Consider the following 24,578-nt stretch of genomic DNA (forward strand, 5'->3'; position numbering starts at 1 on the left):
CACGAGCTGCTTATTGTAACACTCTGTTGTTAGTACAGATGAAGCCTAAGCAATAGGATGTGTCTACAACAAATTAACTCTGCGATACGCCATTGTAAAGTTGTGCTTTAATTACTTATAAGATAGATTATGTTCCCTATTTTTGTATTATTATTGTCCTGAAATTAATGTAAGTTTACCCTAGCTAAATTTCTCCTCCTCAAAAAAAGAACACATTTTTAAATAGAACTATAACTTTCTGTGCTCTGTTTATCTAATTCCTAACAGCAATGGATAGACGAAGCGCGTACTTGCTGTGTATAGTGTACGTTCTACAAAACCCTTTTAAAATAACATAAATGTTCATTTTTCCTTGTTGTCATCTTCTCTTCTAGATAATTATGTATTTTGTCCGCTCGCAAAAAGTTTAGCTAACAAATAAGCGTCTAAGGGACGGTTGTCGAAGCTAGAACGAAAGGCTTCCCATATCGGATAGGAAAAACTACGTAAATTTCATTAAGTATATATCAAATTGCTTTGAAAACGATTTCGTAAAAAATAAGGCCCAGTCATTTTTCGATTTTCGACACGGCTGCTAAGGTGGTAAAATCTCGCCTGTACCTTCGTACTATACTCGAGAAAAACAGTTGAATCGTACGGTTATCCAAGTAGCCCCCACCACGTTGCCTGGGTAATGCAAAGTAAGCCGTATTTTTTTTTTTGCAGATAACCGTATGTAAGCGTATTAATTTTTCAAAGTAAACATTGCTTTGGATATTTTGTGCATGTCGATACTACGTCTCAAAGAGCAGATATGATACGAAGCAGTCTACATATACACTTGTGGATTTGTTAAACTTACTTAAAAACATTCTAATCGTAGGACGAAATTACCATATAACAATAATAACGATATATATGAAAGTATTCAGGTTTTGTATATGTCTATTTACTCACATTGTATATTTGCGTACCGGAGAGAGCGGAGGCTTGTAGTAGCCCCCATAAGTGCAGCTCGAACGGTCCGAGTGAGCAGAGTAGTCACCGCTAACATCACTTATGTCTGAGCTTTCTGAGCTACAGCGTCGACGGTTGCCGGTCTAAAATTGTTGTTTTTATTATTAACAATCGGTAGAAGTCCGAAATGTGTCAGGACTAACGAACTAGTGTTCTATCGTTTGATACGAAACGGCGAAGCTATCTCGGAATCGATAGAAAATCGCAGCAATGACTGAACACTAGCTAAGTGCATACGTTGAGTTTATGACGAAGCCAAAATGGCCCAAGCTACATGCTACGGTTATTTTAGAAATTCCATTTAAGAACTTGTTTTTGACGTATGATCACAAATTGAAAGTTGTGAACTTTGCATGTACTATGAAAAGTGGGCAGTCCTACGATTCTGATTAAATTACAGCATATTAGGGTGCGGCCTTTTGCAAAGTATCGATATTTTATTCCGCTTATTCTACGAACATTAACTATTTAACTATAAATATGGTCAATGATTTTAGTTTTTACATATTTGGTTAACACGTTGGGATTCATTCGAGATTTCAAAACAGGAACTAAAGTAAAAAAAAAGAATCAATAAATAAATAAATAAATAAATACGAAGCACTTGTCACAGTTTTTTTAGCTGTAAGTTTTCAATTTGTTGCGTTTAGACACAATTCTTGAATTGATTTTGTTTGGTAGGTACAACTTCTTGAGAGAGAGAGTCAGGAGCGTATATAAAATAAAAATAATCACCATAATAATAAATTTTTTACTTCTTTTTTTTTTCTCTTCGTAGACTTTCTCTACGGTAAACGTTTAACGCAAGTTACAATCAATAAGCCTCAAGTCAACAACGAGCTATTAAGACATGAAGACTTTTTACGAGCAATTTTCGTTCGTGCATGCATAGCCGCAAAACGGGTTTGAAGCAACAATTTTACCACTGAGCTACCGTTAGACGAGAACTTACATATGATGAAGGGCGTTACGTTTGGGATATTTTCTCTAGAATCTCTAGAAGACACTGAGTTATAGCTAGAAAGGTTTAGTTGTTATGAGCTTAAGATAGAAAGACATGAATAGGATTTATTTAATTCGTAAAAAAGACGCTAAGGTTATTACGAACGTTTCAAATTTTTTTTTTTACAAAAGGCCTTCTGGTTGCCGAAGTACTCATCTCTAGAAAGTGTTTCAAAATTCGACATCAGTGCCCAAGAAGATGCTAGAGCACATTTCCAATGGGAACGTAAGGCTTTTAAAAGATAAAAGAAGTTTATGAAAAAATGATATACTTCTCTTTTGATTATATGATTAATATTGTCTTGATTAAAGTAACGATAAACGGCGACTAAAATAGATGATTCCGCTTAACAAACACACACAGGGTAGGGACACAGATGATCGTACAATGCAATCGTACACGATTCGAACAAATCTATTGATACATAGAGAAACGTATTTTACACGTAGAGTTGTCGTGAAGGGGGCGTCTTCTACAAAAGCTGAAATTAGTTAGTACCATTACTTCCGCTGGAGGCCTCGCCGTTACGGCGGGAAACTTTATCTGATTCAATTGAAAGTATTTCCTAACTGCAACGTTAGTGTTATAACTGCAGACATAAAGATTAGCGAACTGCCAGCCCAATTCTGTTTCATTTACTAAGAAGATTTATTAGTTTTCAATCGACATGTCGGTATTGCTCCGTTCAAGAATGCCGTTACAATCTACGATTGTTTTTCGCAGATTTCAATCTACGCTGACGGTTTCATGCGTCCTGCACACTAACCTTTGAGGATGCAGAACACCGGCAAACTTCTACAATGTTACATCAGAATTTATCACGTAAGATTCTATGGAGGAAACGCCACAAAAGGCGGCTTCACATGATTAGAAAATAGGCAGCGAGAGACTGCCGACGTTAGTTCGATGCTGTCCTGTTTCGCTTTTCTCTGAGCTTAAGAGAACCGTCTTTCTTCGGTGGTAATATCCAACAAAATGTATGGGAGAGGCAATAGATGGAGATTGCAAGTAGCTGTCGGCGAGCGGCACGTGACAGACTGCTGAAATTTTTCAGTTGGAACGTCGTAGATACAAGCGCTTGTTGCGATACAAATTGCGTATTTACGTTTCTCGTACCGAATAGCTAGCAATTTTGCCTTCGATCAAATAGGTGATCGCGAAATTCAACGTTTCGTTCAATATGGATGGCTGTACTTTGAGAAAGACTTTGACGAGAAGCGAGAAACGTACGACTACGCTAGTATGTACATATGTAGTCGTTAGGAGAAGAAAGGAACGAAAATATTTGGCTATAGTAATACGGAAACAAACACATGACATATTTAAAAAAAACGTACGCTTCCATGCTAGTCTATTGCATTTTCAACATGCACCATTGTCATGTGCACGGTTTGATCTGTTCGTTATTGGAGCAATGTGCATGTTTCGCATTACTGGAGCAGGTGTAGAATTAAAAATTTTCGAGTTATTTTTCAATTGGTCAAAGGGCTTTTGGCCCTCCCTGTATATATGGACAAAAACAAATAGCCATAATGGTTTATTTCCTGGCTGTATGTACAGGCCTCGTGGTAACAAACAAAACGTAAGGAAAGTGATATATATGTCAGTGTATTTGTACGCTCGCCTTGGATCACGTGTCTAATGTGAACCCGCCACGTTAGCTTTGTGCGTGGTTTTGGTCGGAGCTTCTCGGCAATGTATGGTAGGTTAGGCGGTTTCATTACTTAAAAAAAAAAGGAAAGGATTCCCAACTTGAGTGGATTATATGCACATTGCTTTAATTAAATCAAAGATTTAAGAAGGTCTGAAAAAAGAGATCACACAGCGTATTTTCCTCATCAAGTCTCGAATGATCTATCTTGGCTTTGCCCCTCTTCCATCCTACTCAACCCTTTATCAGCTTTCTTGTATTGTTTCTTCTCTGTGAGCGATTAATCCCTATACTCAATACTCATGTATGTCATTCCCGCGGCTCTATTGTCCCGTTGTTCTCGTTAGACAATGTGTGCTTTGTAGACACTTATTCACATGGCGCAGCAGGACCTATCACCACGCTGCACCTGATCACCAATACCTCATGCCAAGCACACGTGGTAGCCTAGCTATAAATCGGGTATAGACGCGGTTTGTGCTTCGAGTCACCCGTCTGAAGCAACGGCAGTTCTTAGCGTAACACTCGAAAGATTTATCGAAATAATTATTGCCATTTCCCCTAATATTATCAGGCTGGTGATGGTCCTTCTATTTACATAAGTATCTTAAACACATATTTTGAATTGGGCTTTAGCCGGCGCGTGACATAGATCGGACGTCGACTCCCATTTTAGATGGAACTTTGCTTATTCACTGGCCCAGATTTCTAACCCGCGTTCGTTTTACTCTGCAAAAATGTGCACCATACACATACAAAGCTATCCGGCGTTTAAGCAATTCGATTGCTTCGCTCGCACCTCTGCATTGCGTCTTGCGTAGATAGTTCGAGACGACTCAACCAGATCATTTCTAAGTGAAAAAATATTTTACGAACCGTAGTTTACCTTCACAGCCACTCAAATGCAAATTCTATACCATCGACTGGTAGTACAGAAGCGTTATTACTGAGATTTTTTTGGATATACCACACCTGTACCATGCACGAGGCTTTGCGCGTATTCCTAACACGATCACCACTGATTTGCGTAGACAATAGATTTTTTCCTCCTAAATATCGTTCGTGAAACATCTTTCACAGCTAACCTACTAAGAGTTACGTACACCTTAATTTATCTCCGACCGTAACCACTTCGCGAGTTTTAACTAAAATACGGCGACATCAACGCCCGCCCGTGAAACCATACTCTGGCTTGCCAACCGCCAGCAATCGTTCCCCCAATGGAAGCTCCCTCAAACGATTTTTTAGATTCTAAGAGCTTAATATATTCCGACGGTTCTTTACGGGGGCAAATCTGCCGCCCTCTTTACCATTTAGCGCAGTCTGTGATCCTGGTAGTCAGTTCTCCCACATCGACCAGAGGATGCCGGAAAACTTATTCCCGCAACATTGTACGGACGAAGCTTCGCCTGCTTCCAAAAAGTGACTGTTTGACATAGGCGGCGTACGCGCGGTCTGTCCCCTTACGGATGTCGCTGTTGTATCCACAGCATTACCAGTCTCAGCCCGCGAGCTTGAAAAGTCCGACATACGATTTTGGGCACGGAACGACTCTCAACAACTGACTGCCGTCTAAATGGAGAAGTTTTGGCCTTACCCATGAGACTGTCGCACAAGGTCCTCCAATCCCCCGACTACGCACACAAACATGGGTTGTCCCCTCAACGTTATCTACTAGTATAGTTCTACCACTGGTTTCTATTTGCTTAATTGTGACGGCGTGCCTTTGCACTAATTTACGCTGAAAATCTGAATGGTCTGTTCAGCTGGCCACGATATTAATCTAGCGCAAGAAGCTTCAGAATCTCAACTGCGTCACTGGTAGTCTAATCATTGTGGAAAATATGCTTTCACGTAGTGTTTACATCCAAGCACCCATCGAATTGTAGACCCACGAGTACGTTCTCATCCTGCGCATTCGTTTCATTATTGACTTCCCTTCTTCCAGCATGCGATCTTGCCACACAAAAAAATATTCACTCATTGAGGTTGTCTGCCATTCCAGCCAGGCCTAGAATACGTTTTAGCCAGAGCCGCTACTTACTCGGCTTGCCGTTTCAAGTGTACGTCGTAACACTGATAGAACAACGCATATTTGCCTCAAACGATACACTGACCTACATTCTACAAGTAAATTACTCACTTCTTATATAGATACGCTCGTGTTCCACTCACAGATACTCGCAACAATTGCCATTCCTATTGCCAGTCAGTTGGTTGTTCTCGTGATGCGCTGTCCTTCTTACCAGAGCCCCTGGTGACACTGTTTTCTCACCGCCCAATCGAAAACGAAACCTATTCTATCTTCTCTTTTATCTGCTGTATTCCAGCTCACTACCCATTTCCAAAAATGCGTTTTCTCTTCTAAACACAGTTCGATTTAACTGATAATCGATCGCAAAGGCAAACTGGCGACCGCACTTACAGAGCTGTATAATGCAACTAGCTAGCACGTTGATAACCTTTTTTCCCTACGGCGACCCCCTCCCGGTACCCACCTTTTCTTAGTTAGCCTGGCCTACGTATACCACGCGTCTTATTATTCGTTTACCGACTTGGTTCAACACTAGGTCGTCACCGGAGATCATACAATCTACAATGCTCTAACGGGCCCCATCTGCTAAAAAATACAACATGCGGACCATCGGCTGACGACTCGTTCATCTGGCGCATCCTATTCAGGATGACCCTAAGCCAGGGTGTTAAGGGTTACTATTTTTATAACCGCTGCCCACAAACTGCCCGCCCTCTCCAGTCCTGAAACGTCTTCTCGTTATGAATTTACTTTTCGTTTCCTGACAACCAGATTCACTGCCGTCGTGCGAAATCTCCTTGGCCTCAAGCGTCACACAGTGCCCCTGGCCATACAATATGTACCACGCTTCTCACACGCTTGCCGATTACACTTTTCTACTACGATAGCGCGAACTTACAGTGTTGTTTATCTCATAGCTTCTACAGAGAACATCGACCTCTTCCTTGATTTTAACAGCGGTGCTTTACATCGGCGATGCGGAAACCGCCAACCCTCATACAAGATATCCCTAGTCGTTATTTTCACATGCGTCCTCGACCTTTTCAACCTCCGGCCAGACCTAACATCTGCTGAACACTTGCTTAAAACATCACTTCAGGCTTTTTTCCCGTCTCATCTCCTCTTCATGCAACCCTTCTATTACCTAATCTGAAACTAATCTGTGCTATTCCGTGCGATATAATTGATCCCTATTTAGCTTATCCGTTCCATATTATTGCTCGTACAATAGTCCAAGTTTTCCGACTGTCAAAAATCGATGCGGTTTTCTTCGAGGCATTAGCTTTGATATATCCATATTGGTTGTATTTCATACGTATTTTCTATGGGTATCCCTAGAGGATTGTAGACTTCGTCCATATGGGACTATGGCGGACCTTTCCTTGCTACGTAGGTATTATCCTACTAATAAAGAATTTATTTACTCGAACTACGAATGTTCCAGTTCGAATTCCACAAAGCTCGAAACGATTTGTTTAAAAAAGATATCGCAACTGACATTGCCGCTAGCTACGGATGAAATCTGTCCGTTTGCGGCGATTTTTGAATACGCCAGTCTGTCTTAATCAAATCGGTCACGCGAACGGGGTCAGCTAGCAACCGAGAAAGGCTGTAATCGGCCAAGGTAGGAAGTACAAAAGAGAGTCGCTGGAATAGATATGAAGAGAAACGAAAGAGGACGTACGCACCTATGAGAAAAGGGCGAAGCAAGACGTAACAAAAAGCCGAATAACCCCTTAACTCTAAAGAGAAACAAGTAAAAGCCGTCTCCTGACTTGAAGCAGCAGAAGGTCAAGCTGACAACGTTGACGGTCGAAAAGTCGCCTTAAAGAAGCCGCATAGACCGAGTGTAAAGCACAAGCCTTACTGATGATGGAAAGCAAGAAAAAGCGTAATGCGTTTTGGGATTAACAGTCCTGTACTTCTCCTGCCTTCCACGCACCTTTGGGTAACTGGCAATTCCATTGCCTCTCTTACTCTGTCTTTATTCGTGTCTGCACAGAGGTGCGCTAGCTCAGCTTCTATTCCCTAACGATTGGCGGTGTTAAAATCTCAACTTGAGCATTCCGAATACAGCGCAAGCTGGGCCGATGTGGCAAAGGATAGTAAATGGAAGGAAGCGGCACGAAAGTGGCGATGCTTGAGTAGTCCTGCAGGGCCAATGACAGCTCGATCTGCACCATTGGGAGACACCTCTATAATCACTTGGGATAGAATGACCTACGTGTAGTCATTTGCCCCCTCGTGATCTACAGGTTCCTTTTGGTTAGCGAAAATAGCATAGCAACTATTTCCAGATGATCTTGTTGGCCGCATTTAGTTTAAGTAAGCATTCATGATGGCGTAGCGAAATGACGGCGAAATCCCATAGCGACTCATTTCGAGACTGCGTCTAAAAATCTCATGCGAAACAGGTTAATGAAAGTGTGTAAAAAATCAAGTAAGCTAAACGTTGCTTAGCTGGAACACTCGGCTTGAACCCTGCTGTACGACGTGCGGTGTACAACCTGCACAGTTGAACCCAACGTGTCTATTTAGAGGTACAGGAGCTTCATTCTTGCAGCTAGACATAGCAGAATAATCAAGTTGAGCACTTCATGAAACTACCCAGATCTTGCAATGTTAGGTGGAAAAGTCAAAACATACCAGCTAACCAGCCAGAGTTTTTAAGTCTTGGTGGTGGCTCTAGACATATTTGAGTCCTTATATATGGCAATTTAATTCAACAGTCCTATGTAGTTACGACTTAGACGAAACGAGAAAAGTTGTATTAGTTAAATATTTCGATATAAAAAATGTTCAGTAGATGATGGCCCGGCCCCTTACATGGGCTGCATTCTAAACGCAGCGTCGTAATTTAAAATGTACTGGCATTTTTACAATAAGAGAGATACTAATGTGTATTGTCTAGTAGGACATAACTTACGCTAATGGGAATGCACAATATTTCGACTGGGTGCCTATCCAGCGCTAGTCCGCTATTAAAGTACGTTACGTTACGTAACGTTGTGCGTAACTATGCTGCACATTATAACTATTGCTAAAGAAAGTTACTAATAATTTTAAGTTTCCTGAACGTAATGCGCACACTCTAATGTCAACTTCAATGTTTATTTTTGTTATAAGGGAACTTTTATAAGAGAACATAAGAAAAAATTTATGTTATAAGAAAGATGTTTCCCTAAATACTTGATTTTCGTTTTTTTGTTAGCCAAATACTATGCAATAGAGCTCCTTTAATATTACTCTCTATAGTATCGATCATATTTTTTCGATGCAGACACGAACTGGCCTGAGAACACGGTGTTCATTGTTTAATTCGACTAACATATAAACGTCCGATGTCGCCCATAGATGACGGTAAATGTCATCATGTCCGGTCCGCGTGTGGTAGAAAACATCGCTCAGGCCAGGCAAGTCTCACAGACGCTAGAAAACACTCAAGGTCACTTACGGTAGCCAACTGTATATCCAAAATCAACACATGGCTTTGGGCAGAACGTGTGAGGAAATATGGGTGGCTATACGTTATGTACACGTATTTCTAAGCAGCAAGCGCAACACGTATAGCTGGAACGGTATCATAGTTACGAAGTTATTTTATCGGCTAATTATAGTAGTTTGCGCTCTTTATTAAACGCATGCACGATCGCAATAATAGTACGACAGTGACGAACCTACTTGCCCGAGGCGGCAATTTGACTTCGAACTATAATAAAGAGACGTTGAGTAAATTTATTTGATCTGGCCTTGTTTGCTTCAGCAGGTATATTGGGGAAAATTTCTTTTCAGTAAACAAAAAATCTTCGTTGTTTTTAACCATAAAACCTGCGTGGATTTCTAAGTATTAGATAAATCGTCTTTGTTCTTCGTGAAGGCATTTCTCGTTCTGATTCTTTCTTTGTTGAAACTGTAATAAAGATTGAGCTTCATTTAGTTTCTAAACGATTACTAGAGATAGGGAAAACCTGCCCCGTAACTGAAAAACAACGGTATTGCTAGTTTGTATCAGGACATATTTCCGCACTCCATTATATGCACATTTTGTTCGCTGTGTATAGTACTTGCATAAATTAGATGGAAACAGGGTGTCTTAAATGTTTCTGCGGGAAAGATCTAGGAAAATAGAAATATGTTTTTAATTGATTCACTCCTTCAGTCTTTCAATATATATTTAACATATTTAGTTTTCTGTATTCAACATAACGTGTAAGTAGATACTAAATAATACATATACGAGTGACAAAGACGATCTTGAGACAAGAAACATGTGGGCGAAAATCCCCTAATCGCTCAAGATACGCCACCGCTATGACAACTAATCTAGTAATTTTAAATGTTCAGTTAAAGACGAGCGTCAATATTTATGCAGTTTCGTATGCTAGAATTTCATTTTTCACTTGGAAAATTTAGTAAGTTTCAAAAATTTCTCATTTCTAAGCTACACAATTTTCGAATTTATAATCAGATCTGTTTAGGGCATAATTCCTGGGCCGCTTTTGGCAGCCGTTCCCTTTTACGACCACTGCTAACGCGATTCCCAAGCGCCACTATAAAGAAGATACGTAGGGAACGTATCAAATGGTTTTCATTGCTAATTGGCCATTCGAAGCAACGTTTTTACGTCTGGCAGACGGAGGAGATAGGAATACAAATGAAGTCGGCGCACTTTTGCACTGAATTGCTGAAGTTGCGTGGTGGGCGTAATGAATAATAACTAGTATGTCTATCCATTGTAGCAGCTGGGATCCTCCCTCCGTAGCGCACGGCTTTGCATTAATTCATTAAGCACAAAAGTAATGGAAGGATGCCCTCCCATCCTATTTGGTCAAAAACGCCCCTATCTGCTACGATTCTCCTTGTACGAAGAGAAGGCTCAATGGTAAACATTTCAATTTGCCGCACAGTATTTCGCAGTACCAAACAGATGAAGGGTGTTTTGAAACGATAGTACAACACGGATCGAAGCAAAATGGATAAGGTAAAAGTTAGGCTAACTTAACTTCCTAGCAAGAAGCAATCAAGTTGAACACCCTGTGAGTCGATAGCTTTATCAGTTCAACGAGCAGAAAATACGTCACTTGTTCTTTAATCCAGTGAATGTTTTAGCATCAGTTCAGCATTGACAAGAGATAGCCGCTATTGTCTAGAATAAGCTGCCCTTGATAATCTGACGCTATGAGGTATGCTCTATACTCAGCCTTCGTTACTGTTACGTCTGTTATTGCGTCTAGATAGTTTGCCGTGCGTATTCGTCGTATTGCGAGAATTATTTGTGGACATTTTGAGATCTACTATTCGTCGAACTTGTTTACTCTAAATATTGGTCACGTCTTCAATGCTGAAATCATGGCCAAGTTGGCCTAAAATGGCGTTCGTTACTATCTTATGAAGTTCTAGAATTAAGGACCGACCTCTTTGTTTGTTGCATGCTCGACCTCAAACACATGGTTCGTTCTGCAGTATACAATTCCACTACCCGTAACTGGCATTTCCTGCCTATGGCACTCTCGAGTGCGATCTTTTAACTTTGACGCGATACTAATAACCGATCACCTACTTACTTTTGATGACTATCGTTAAAACTGTTTTAACGGCATTTGATACATTTACATTCACGTGTCGATAGTAAAATTTCAAGCTCTGCAAGTGTCTACTGTACGTAAATCTCCGTGAGATATTTGTGGATACACAAAAATGGTCATGAGGCCCGCAGCTGAATGTCCCAAATGGGTCAATCGTAATATTTAGTGTGAGACCATAAATGACTGGGGATATTTCGCCGTTGATGAGACGCCGTTTCAATATATGCGAATAATTAGCAATGTGTTGTCTCAATGGGTTCGTAAATAAGTAATTATTTAGAAGACGTTTTCTTAAAAATAGTTTATAAGTAAATAGTTAGTAGGACCATGATTTGCTAGGCCGTTAACAAGGTGAAGGCTATGTTCTTTGAGCGTTTAATAGTGAGAACAGGTTTGCAATGAAGTTTTTCTGGCTTCGTCAAGAAGGAATTACATAAGATTTCATTAGGCCATCGAGTTACGACGTTTGTTAAAATATCGAAATCGAAAAGAACGATAAACGTATGAAGCTATTTTACTGTCGTTCAAAACTGCTTGTTCGGTCTGCCCAGAATAAAACATATCCAAATATATCGTTCTAACCTTGTAAGACTTCAAAACATAACACAATGACGATCTTATAGCCTGTGGGGATTTTCCTAGAAATACTCTCGCTAGTGGGTTTGATTTTTAACATTTTCATCATTAGATCTGCAATTGAAGTATATTCTGGATGGGATCCAACCGTCATCGAATCGTTATTTATCAAATACAGGTTACCATTCACAATGGAAAATCCATTTACTAAAGACCTATATTTGTCAAATGTCTGTAGATATGTGTCTGGGCTCTAACTTCTAGTAAACCTGACGAACGGGCTTCACTTTCTGTTTTGCCGTTCTTTTTTGAAAAACGAGTGCCTGGTGTCGGATGTTGTTGTCTGCGTCCCTAGCCAGTCCACAACGGTCTCTGAGAGGCTTGGCCTTCCCGCCATGCTCATGTTTCCATAACAGGCATATCTCGTCACACCTTTTCCTTATGTAACAAACCGCTTCACAGTGAGTCACATTGTCAAAACACACACCGAGTTTCAGTGCTACGTAGATAAATAAAGGTAGCTATACTGAATATAGCACATATGCGCGCATAGGCAATCCTCAAATTAGTACTGTCAAATTATTGTAGCTCCACCCAAAGTGTATATAGAAATCATATTTAGTTAAAGTCATTGGGAAAATGCCACCCAAGCTATCAATGTATAACTGAAAGCTTCCGATTAGAGAACAGGTATTTTTTACATAAGAAGCTTCCAGTTGTAGCCAGCCTTTTGTCGGAAATCTAATATTTCTTTTTTTTTTACTTATCAATAATGTCAATACTAACCGCCCACATTTTATTGCATCTTAAAATGACCAATTGTCAACAAATTTAGCTAATTATCATTAATAAATACTAAAGTGATTGCCATTGCTTATGGTTTGTTTAGAATAGAAAGATCAGATATTCGAGAATATGCTGAGAGGTACAGCGTATAAAAAGCATAAGCTCGCTTATTCGGGATCGATTCAGACTGAATGCGGTCGGCTGATCACCGAACACAATGGCCAATTTGTTCTTAATAATTCAATTGGCGAAGAACACATTGACTGATTAATCTGTCCCTGTGATGATTCTACTTGTGTTTAGCTTAATGTGTATGGACATAAAATAACGTTTTTTTACGGACTGTTTTACGCTAGATTAGCTGGCGAAAGAAAGCTGCGCTATTGTAGTTATTTATATTGTGTCGTTAGATACTGACCTGATCGTATCGTTGGTTGTAGTCGTCAGGACGTCCCTGCCATTCAGGATCGCTGTTACCTTCCTCATCCTATAGACGAGAAAAGATCATAGAAGAGAAAAAAGCCGTACTCAATGTTGTATCACATGTTAATCCTAGACTTCTAACACACCCGAGAAAACGTACCACATCAACGCTTTCCAGCCGACGGGTTTACGCGGCCAACAGCGACCTTATCGGAATACAACCGTCTGCACCGATTTGCCGTTTTCCGTAAACCACACACTGTAACGGTGGATCAACGCCTATGGTTGCAAGTCTCATATCTAGTGTTGTTTATCAAGAGTACGTGGCTCCATTACGGTGCCGCTCCTTATCCACAGAACTGATACTGAGTTCACAAGCTTGCCTTTAAGCGCATTTCATGCAAGTCATCTCGACTCTCGCTCGTGCAGTAGCGCGATGCATTTGATAAGTCTGGCCATCATAACTCGCTATTCAGCCTGTTACCCAATAGCTACGTAACGGAAGCTGAACGCCGTAAAGTATCATAACAACCTCCCTCGGTCCAACAATGCATGAGCTGCTTTGGACTTACTATCGACCGCTGCCAATTCCATTCACTACTGATATCTACTACGGCCTGACCTTTTAATATATTATCCTTGACTCTTTAATGATTGTTAATTACTTGAGTCAGATGCTATGTTTGATTAGCACCTAAATCACTTTGAAAAAAGGGAAAGTCGACTTGAATTTCAACCTTGAACTCAACCTAAAGCCAGGTTCAATGTGTCGTGGAACGAGAGCTCGAACGAACGGTACTGAGAGAAACTGAATGTAAAATTGGGTCGAGACGCTAATCCTCAACTCGATTGCATGTTGCTACTCTTTTTCACTGCAGCTTCCCTTGCGCATATTCCTATATTCATACTCCTGTCTTACCCTTCATATTCTTTCTATTCTGAGAAGCCAATCTGGCTAAGCTGCCTCTTTTAATGAATCGTTCAAAAACCTTCAGATGACGAGTGCCTTTTTCAGGACGGTATTGCCGTTTTGTCACGCATCCATCCTCACCATCACCGTCTCTGTTTACAATGCGTCGAGATCAAAATAGCTTCGCTGCTGCATTCCGGCGTACACTTATCCTCAACCTCTTCGCTGAGTGCCCGCTAGCGCTATTCGGTTGCCAAATAGATGTCAGCCTCGATACACCTCCCAAACTCGCATAGTCTATGTCGACGAAACGACCATACGACCGCTAAGGTTGGCGGCCCACTCAACTGGATGCGTGAAGTCTGAGGTAAAAAGGTTTAAGTCTGTCATTCTCACGCAGATACAGGCTCACACATGGATCACCGGGGGGTACGCACTAACCGGTTACGGCAGTACGTAAGCTGGTAGGCACATGTCATTCCTTAAAGAACCCCTGAGAAATAAAAGACGGAGAAAAATCGGTCACGACTCAATGCTGATAACGGAAAAATGATTTTTTTCGCGTTTTTTCGTACACAAAACTGGGAAAGCAGATAAGGACCAGAGAGAAAAAAAAAAGCGACAAATAAAGGAAGTGCAGATAGCAAGGAGAACTCTATTTAAGAGCGTAAACCTAAATTGAGGGGTAGTGAAGGAAAGAAACGAAGGGAGGCCAACCTTACGGACTGTATACGCCCCCAGCCCCGGAAATCCATTGTCAAACAACCAGACTCTCTACTAAACCTCAATTCACCAAACTGTGCTATCGATCTTTGCTGACTCGACCAGTCCACTTTCTCTTTCTTTCGACGTTCTATTTATCATGTTTGCACTTTGATACTTCTGCTACATATACTGCCATTAGTTCATTTACTGGGCTGTTACTAAGTCGTCGAGGCAATGCATCATTAGAAAGAATACTCTAGCCATTTCGTTCTCCGGATCTTAGCTCAAAAGAGCCGCTGCGACGTCCTCTCCAACTCTCCCTTTCTCCCGGTTTGTTCAGGTTTCTTTTTCATGTACATACATTTACGCCTTATATCTATTAGACGTAACTGCTGCAGCCACTGATTGTTATTATTTCTGGCCCACAACCATCATCTCAGTGTTCTGAACTTTGAGCGCACGTGCATGCGTAAAAAATGAACTAGCCACAACCGCCGATGCTAGATCGTTCTCAAAGCCAGAAACACGGATAAATAGAAATAGCAAGACGGAGAGTGAGGAGGAAATAGGAAAAAACCCCCAGGCTTTGGGGCCAGCGAAAGGAAGTTTTATGTACTCCCCAACGATTGAAGGGTGAGAGAAATGAGCAAAACGAGGGAAGTTTCGAAAGCGGCTGTCTCTGTCAGAAACACAGATAGAAACGGGGCAGTTTGCGAGAGCTTGATGTCGGTAACTTGCAAAATAAGCCCCAGAACTTGGCGCTGCAGGCGAGTTGTATGGCAGGATGTCTAGGAACCCGACAAAGAGATGGTAAAAATAAAGGACTAATTGGCATCGACATTGTGACAGACGCTGATGTGTATTTTAAAGACGATTAGGTTTTTCTGGATACTTCCTTGTTCGTGGGATCCGCTTTGTTGGATTCCGTGGAATCTGTTAGGATTTACTTTTCGTTAGATCATTTTGGTTGTTTTAACCATTGGCCTTTCTAAGAGTTTCCCTTTGAACTGACATTTGCTCGATTTTACCCCTGAGTTGATCACAATTATTGACGCAGAGAAAAAAATCTAATAGGAGTTTACCGTATTTGCATGCGTACTAGCTCCCATCAATTGTCGTTAGCAAATTTACTTATGATGATTTTTTAAGACAAATTTGTTTAACTAGAACTTCTACATTTGACGTACAAAGACGAAGGAAACTCGCACGTTTTCATCAAATGAAAATCACGATTCATGCCCTTCAGCGAGTACACAATGCCCATTCGCGGATGTCGAAATGGCGCGTGATTTGTTCAGTTAGAACGTTAGTTGTGAGTTCGTCTTAATTGCCGCTAAATAAATGAGGAAAGTCCTAGTATTCTGTACCACGGCAGTAAACGCAATTATATCGCAACGATTTCTAGTGAGAGATAACATCAACACTTCATTGCAGAATCGCCTTTATTATCTAATAACTGGAAAGTTTGCCTGAACGCCGTTCGGCGTTAAGCCGCATCGTACTAAAAACATGTAGACAATATAACGCAGGTGGCCTGCCGGCTCAACTGGCACTAATACGCAAAAACGTTTTAGATTGTCGTTATTTACTGAAGACTGACACATCCAAAAACTAACTCTTCGTCCGTGCATACATGCATCAATATTTAAATGAGGACTTTAATAATCTGACTCTTACTTGTTATCATCCATGGAGGTGTTTTTATGGCTTGTTGATTCATTTTTTATCAGAACATGATAAATTCGTGTTCGAGGAAACAAATAAAATGCGTAGTATAGGAGTGAGAGTATGGGTTTAAATGTAACTATTACGTTAGTCCTGTCGATTTCTGTTTGCTATTTTCCTTTTCTAATTATGCATCTGCTGACGATCAAACGTGTGTGCAGATCTCTTCGCTGGCTCATTGTATCACAAAGGTTTAACCTGATTTTGAATTTTTAAGATGCATTAATCAGGTGTAATATCGACCGTTCTCTCACGTGGAAGAGCTAAGGAAGCAACCGATGGTAGTTTCTTCGCATACGGTGAGCATTCGAAGCGTACGTATAAGCTTATCGTGTAATTGCGTTCCTTCAAAGCTACCGAAGTGGAGCGAAGGGTTGAATACGGTAAGTCATTTTTAAGATATCTGTAACTAAACTATAAAGATTTGTTCACGTATCCCGAATTGTCGTCGTCGCCGCCGCCGCAGCTGTTGGCAAGAGGTGTGGAAAAGGCTGTTTTGTCACACTCAACACGTGCTCATCACTTGAACTTTTAACTCTGATGTATAACAGCGATGTATAGCGTTTGAACATCAGCAAATAAATTACTAGAATAAATGAAAAAGCTTTTTTTTTTTTTTTTTTTTTGGTAAAAATACTCTCTGCACAGTAATAAAAGTATGCTTTTTCGGAACGGAAGTTGTCGGATATCGAAAAGTCTTTGCGAATTACTGGTTTTATCATGCACTAAAGTAAGTTTAAATTACGAATATTTAGGAACCAGTAGGTTTAAGTCGTGACGATGGTCGATCTTTCCCTATTTTGTTTCTCGCGGAAAATATATAGATTAAAATATGGTATTCTAGTGGTCAATATTGTTACGCACTCTTATGTCAACTTCATGAGTCATTTTTCACTCATTTGCAAAGCCTAAAGACTTAAGGTTCAGATATATGCGCGTTTGGAAACACAATATCACGTGCCCGTGAATTACATTTGGTTCCATAGGGCGCCGTTGAGCTCCAAAACTGATACGTTGTTCGGTGATATTTGTAAACGGTGAAAACGCGAGAGGAGAGCGCGGGGGGGGGGGGAGAGGGCAGCTTTAACTACAAAAACTATTACTAAATATATAACTGTTAGGTAACAGACAACCTGTTTACCCCTGTCGACTAGGCTTGTGTTGGAAGGATGGCGGTGACATGCCAACTACCATAACAATTTTAAAACATCCGTATTTCATAGGCGTAATTGTGAAATTGCATATAGATAAGTGATAGAGAGAGACCCACAGAACCTTCGTAATAACTAAATAGACTCGGTGGTCAAAATGATTTTTAAAAATCCCATTTATTTCTATAGGAATTTATTCGATTTTTACCTTATGAGAAGGATAAACATGTACGCCATGTTCATTTGCTATACACAGGACATTTAGAAAGTTATGCAAAGCCTATAGGAGATGAACCGAAATTTAATTCAGCTTTTTTTTCACATTACATTTTTATTATTACGTTTTAAAGCAAAGGGGCAAAGAAAACAGGGAAGGAAAGCATAACTCAGAGACCGACTGAGGTATTTTTTATTGCCCGTTGAATTTTTGTTGGTGGGAACCTTTCCATGGGAAGTATCTTTTTTACCCTCTGCGACCGTTACCTTTAATAGCGTCACGACGCTCGATATAGCAGCCACACAAAAAATTACCGGAACATAACACCACCGTCTAATGCCCCAATGAATAATTAGATCATTTTTTTTTACCACTATAATAATTATAATACTAAATATAAGAATAAAATAATAATTATTATTATAATACATAAGAAATTTTTCTTCATAAAAATTTGAGGAAATCGGCTTCGGACTACGAGAAACGTTACTGTGTATCAAGACGTTTATGAGTTTTTACCCATGAGAATGAAGCTAAACCTTCCGTTGGCTACGGCACTGGATTGCATAGCAGAAGACAGCTTCCGGCAGAAGGAATTATGGGCACTCTAGTGAATTTCCAGTATATGAGACTGGTTTTTAAATAAAGATTTTGTTTCTGGTAACTTTTATTCACGAATAAGCGATCTGCAGGAGAGCTATAGTCGTAATATTTCGGCAGGTCTATAAGTGGTGAGTGCTTGTCCTTTTGTCTGCACAGTATATATATATATATATATATATATATATATATATATATATATATATATATATACTGTACCAGAGCTGGTCTCAGAAGTATCCTCAGCGTGTTCTGAATTATGAAGAGTTATGTCGCACCTGAACAGGCCGCTGTGTATAATTCAGGCCATTATTGGTCATCAGTTGCAACTAAACAACAGCACACGGTGACCCTTGACGCAGCTTCCTTGCTGTTTAAGTACACTTATTATATGGGTGTGTAGTGCTGCTTAGTATTTAATAGCGATACTTTCGATGTTACCATCGACTACGACTAACGCTTCATTGAGGTATTCGGGAACCTTCATGTGTACGCATCATGAAGAAACTCGATCAGTTCATGAATGAATATGCAGAATCGTCAAGGGTCGAATAAGAAATTCTTCCAAAACTAATACCGTGCAATATTGTATTGATATCGCATAAAACGTTTAGTAGATCTAAGAGGGCGTGTGCAGCGCAGAGACTTAATTTCGTTAAAGGAACCTTCGAGCATATCTGTGAATAGTGAGAGCCTTGTGCCTTGTTTAGCCTCACAATAGGCTTACTTAAAAGGTTCAAGTCAACAACCTTATAACGTCCTCTCAATAAGATATTTAACAGTTGATGATAATAGCTTGAAATACGGTAGCATATGTTTAATAATGCTTTAATCTATAAAATTATCTTTTAATTAAGATCAGAGATTCAGATCGTATCTACTTTTTTACCTGACAATTGCCGTTTGCTAACGTAAATAGTTAATAACTCACCTTCACTATAAATGTAATAGGATTTGTATTCAATAAGTTGAATTTGATTCGACATCACGTTTATTTACAATGCGTGAGAAGAATTGTGCAGAAGACTGTACGTGTTGCATTCTGAATAGCGTATAATTTTCTCAGTTATCTATCTTCGCATATCGCAGAAGAAATTTTGGAAGAGAACATGTTATGGATCCACTCGCTCGAGCTATCGCAAGCCAAATTCATCAACAATATTGATAAATTTAGCTTATGTGATCTTTTTAAAAAATAATAGCGCATCCGGGCTGAACTTACTATAAGTTATTGTGGATTGCTTTTGAGCACGCGCAAGGTAGCGATGGTTGAGTGAGTATGATCCTCGTGCTACATATCGAAGGTAACTTTTATAAACGACCAACTGCGGTCAGATAAAGCGCTGACCTTCATTGTAAAATAAATGAAGATTGTAAAAAGTCGAGCGACGGTGTCTGTGTGAACTCATCACAGTTTCTATCATTGAATCCGGCTCTGTTATTAATTAGCCGGTTTTTATTATTGGATTATGCATGTCTGGAGCTTCGGTCACGCTTCGAAAATGAGAACCAGGAGACCAATCTACCACGATCACGAAACATGTAAGACAGAGCGCTGCCTAAACGATTTGCACGTAACGCTACGTTCCGTGATTGAACGTCCTCTAAAAGCACGCAGGATATCTTTCTGAATGTTTTTTTTTGAGCAATGAGAAAACTTTAAAAAGCACAAGGAAACCTAAAGGCTAGTTGAAAAAGATTTTCCTAGAAATTTTATTTCTGTTGTGCAAACAATGTGTTACTGCACAAGCCTAAAAGTACATACATTTATTGTCTATGTATCCTTACACGGATCGATAAGCATTGACCGTATACGGGCTTGTTTCGTGTTCCTATCTCACTTTAGATTTAGTTCACAACAAAATTTCCGAAAAACAATGGTCTAACCATGAAAAATTAAATTTTTTCTTCCGATTGGTTAACACGTCCAATTCTGCCATTTCAACAGCCGTTTATATCGACTTCCTCAAATGGAGCACAGCGCCCTTGTGGCAATGAGTGTAAAATGCTATCTTGTTTATTAGTTAAACGCATTGACGATATTTCGTTTCTTATGTTCTACAATGAACGTAACGACCCAGATTTTTTCAGCATTATATCGAGCTGCCCGGTGCTAAATAAAGACTAACTTTGATTCCAAGATGGTAGCCTCACATACTCGAAAAGCTCCTAACTCCGTACGCAGTATGAAAGGCACACGGAACTACTAAATGGATGCCAACGAGAAACATCGTTTTTTGAGTTCTAAATAATAACTGTGTATATTAACTAGTATGTGATATATATTAACTAATACATGTAATAATGAAAACAGTATTTAGGTATGGTACTGTTAGTCCTCTGAAGGACCCCTCCTATAGATGTCTATCGTCGCGGCGTCAAACGGCGTGAAATTGAGGCTGCTCTTGTATAAAGATAGTGAATGACGGCTGATTGTATCAGTCGTGTTAGTACAGAATATGGATTTATCTTCATTATTGAATTTTAGTACTTTCTAAATAAATAAATAGAACAAGATTTAAACAATGTTCCCACACAGCCCCTACAAGACGCAATTCTTCACCCTGCTTTACGCAGAAGTCCTGATATGTCACATCGTCCCGCCGGTGAAATCCCTTATCGAATCAGATCACGACGCTAGTTTGAATGACTGTGGTATCCTGCATTGTCAGAATCTATCGTTTGCACTTTTCTATATTCTATATGAGAGAATCGTGTGTATCGAAACTCTTTTTGGTTGGTATAATTGGTAATAATTGTGAGGTAATGATTGGTTGGGTTAACCATAGCCTCAGAGCTACTCTTATCGTCTTCAAATGAATCCGGTGACCGCGTAGGCTAATCTGTGTTGGCTTCCTGATCTGTCTGCTGACAACTGTGGCGGCTACCACTAACATCATGCAGGTGCGAGGTCGCCTATCGTTGTTGCTGGTAGCGTTTTTGTGTTCGGCCATGCCTTAATTAGTTTAGCTTTGTGTGAACGGGCGCACAAACTGTAGTAGGAGCTGACGTTTTACGAAAGAGTTCGTGTCTGTACAATATAAGTGGTGTTTAAACGATAATGTATCAGACTCTATCGTGAAAAATGCATCAAAATTCCGAGTTACAGGTACTTAATTTTTCAAGTCATTAAATTTTATTTTTTTAATGTGTATTATCGTGCGATATACTCTCCCGGGATAGAAAAAAGGGAGTATCGTTAACGAACAATTTAGCACATCTCGGCCATTTTTAGTGGAAATTGAGACGGTCTATATAAGCAGTTCGTTTTGCTCGCCGTATAATTTTATACCAAAAAATGCTTATTGAGAGACATACGTACTTGTTGACGAGGGAACTTTTTACCTTGCTAGAATGTCTTCGCTCCTTTCTTGAGTCCTGTCGGTGAATCCTCGACCTCCTGCGAGACTTCTGTCGACCACTCTGAGGGGTCTGTCGTGTCAAATGTGATTCACCTTCAGATGGCGCACCCCCACCAGGACAGCGGACTAAAAGCGAAGAACGAGATATGATCATTTTTTAGGTTACCGTGTCTCACGCTAAAGGTGCCGTCGGTGGAAATGTCCGACTGCATCGGTTTTGTTTTCATAATAACACAAATTAACCCAAAGTGTTATTTACTGTGATACTTTACACCGGTAAGGTGTAGTCGCATCTTTACTGCCCTTTCACGTAGATTAGATCCTGTAATATATAACAGACATATTCTTGAAAACATGTTGCTTGTACATCTTTTGTTCCCAGTTGATTAAACCATAGATATGATTATCGAACTGCGATAGCTTGAAAGTTAAACCATATATGATATGTCGGCTTAGCAAGTGAAATAGCTAGGTCCTTACAAAAGTTACTTTTCTAATTTCTCAATGCCGTCCGGAGGATGACAGGGGAGCTGCAGATAGCAGCTTGAGGCCCAATCGTTTCCTTTAAAAGGTCTCGTGATTCGGCATAGTGTAGCTTTGCCAAAGGGATGTGAACGCGTTACCCTTTGCATTAGGCTATCTTTTTATATTTTATTATAAAATCACTAACCCGAACCTGACATGTTACGCTTATGAGCCCGGAACTCTTCTTCTCTATAAGCTACTACATTTGACTCATATATACATTAACGCTTCGTTTCCCCTGAAGACAAGTATTATCTGTAATTATACGATTCATAACAAAAGAATTCGTCTGGCCGGTGCTATTTAGCTGATCGAAAACTTGGACCATTTTTTTTCATTTCACCGCGCACCATTACCAGGCACAATAAGGTAGATATATATATATGAAGCCTTAAATAACTTATAACTATTTCCTATATAGTTGTATTATATCGTTCAATACTGAAGATTAGCACTGATCGCTTAAGTTTCTGTTTTTCGAAGGTGAGAATGATGATGGAACCTATAAAGGCGAAAAAAAAAAAGCTGGGCCACAGGGTTGTCCGCGAAAAACGGAAACTGGGTGGTAACCACAGAAGAAATAAAACCTTAGATGGAAGAACGAGTTCCTGTTTCACGGAAGCTTTTAAGAAAATCAGAACATGGCTACTATACTTCCTATTGACTTAATAAAATATTTTTCATATAAAGTAAATATGTAAAACTATAATGCAAAAAAAAATACTAAAGACGAAGCAGAAATGAAAAAAAAATGGGTTCCCCAGGAACTAAGTCCAAGACTGGTAAATACCCAGGAGCGGTTTACTTTTGGGATAGGTTGCGGGTCAAGCAAGAGAATGGCGTAGAACAGGAAAGGAAGCGACTCGAGTTGTACTGCTTAGTGGATTTCGGGTCGCAATAGATATCAGGATTGTTTATTATTACGAGTTACTGCCTGAAAAGGGGACGGCCAGTGCTGCTAAATACCTCGGATGACCAAAAAGCCTCATAGAGGCATAACGCGAAAACGGATAGCACCTAATGTAGGTACTCAACGGCAACGTACGATCTCGGCGTGGAAAACGGGGACAAGCGATGCTTTTAGTCCTCTATATTTTTATTTCTTAGAAGTTTACGATCCGCAAAATATCTCAGGTTAATGAAACTTACTTCAGCATCGGCAGAACATGTGACTCAATATGAGCTCTCGAATGATCGTTTGCGACTTTCATTAATCAACATTTCGTTTGGATAGGCAGAGCTTGCACCTCTATGTAACACTAAGGCAATGAAAACTTGATTTACGACATAGCAGAAACCTCGCGTTCTAGAGATCCTAGACCCGACTCGCGAAATAAGACCCTTGCGTAACCTGATGTGTTTGCAGACTCATTAGAGAATAGCTAAAAGCTTTCATTATGTAAAAAAAAATTAAAATTTTATATAAATAACTTATAAATGGTTGGGCGTCTCTTTCCTATGGTAAGATTGTTAAATTCGGAACAACACGGCCTTATAAATTAACATGCTTTACTATACTATAATATATAAGTTATATAATGGCGTCCATCGTGGAATCGGTTATTTTCCATATATTTCGTGACGTATTGATTTGGGGCCGGCCGGCGTAAGCGACACCATAGTAGTGAATGTTGAATCATTTATTACCTGATTCTAAACCACTGCGCTATGAAAGTAGCTCTGCTAATTCAACAAAAGCTTTTATTTGCCAAGGATGTTCCAAGGACATACGACACTAATTATTTACATATTTGAGTTGAAGCCAAAGCCTTTACCAGGGCTCTGCATTACCTACGCGTTGATATGCAGATGTCTAAAGGAAGCTTTATGTTTTTGGGGGGATATCAGTTTTTCAAATGTCGCTTGGCTCTTGAGATTCTCTGTGACCATAACCTGTTTCAAGTTCTTACTAAAAAAAAACAGTACTTCAACGATTTGTATCAATCTGAAAGGGGACTAATTGTTCAGGGGATGACCATGTTTAGGAGGCAAGATCGAGCCAAGTAAAGCTGGTGCCAGCAATAATAGACGTGGTCGGTGTTTAGAAGTAATGCAAGATGCTGTTTTGATTCGATCATCCCTCATATAATCTAACGGCGGAATCTGTACGAAGGCTGAAAAAGGCTTTTAGCCGGTCAGATATACTGCCTACAATGTTTGCGTTCGCAATGGAAAATCGGCAGCTTGTTTACACCTGAAATCGTAACGTAGTGACAAACGCTAGCCAACTATAATTAGAACGAAGAAAGTTTATTAAAGCGTCGTACACCCCGACGCTAGGGTTTACATAAACATTCACTTTGATCGTAATATCGATCTAGTCTATTT

At 40.0% G+C, this 24,578-nt stretch overlaps 1 protein-coding gene across 1 annotated transcript in view; it reads right to left on the bottom strand.

Moving 5' to 3' along the window:
- The window catches only part of Fife (regulating synaptic membrane exocytosis protein fife), a 108,554-nt gene that overhangs the window by 15,795 nt on the left and 68,181 nt on the right, over nt 1-24,578 (bottom strand). The window contains exons 8-10 of the mRNA XM_086987601.1: nt 21,709-21,851; nt 13,051-13,119; nt 937-1,079 (exon numbers count right to left, since the gene is read on the bottom strand). Coding sequence (XP_086843727.1) covers nt 937-1,079; nt 13,051-13,119; nt 21,709-21,851 — 355 coding nt within the window. The remainder of the gene's footprint in view (nt 1-936; nt 1,080-13,050; nt 13,120-21,708; nt 21,852-24,578) is intronic.

This window comes from Varroa destructor, unplaced genomic scaffold (assembly GCF_002443255.2).
Source record: "Varroa destructor unplaced genomic scaffold, Vdes_3.0 BEIS01000004.1, whole genome shotgun sequence".
Taxonomy (NCBI): Eukaryota; Metazoa; Arthropoda; class Arachnida; order Mesostigmata; family Varroidae; genus Varroa; species Varroa destructor.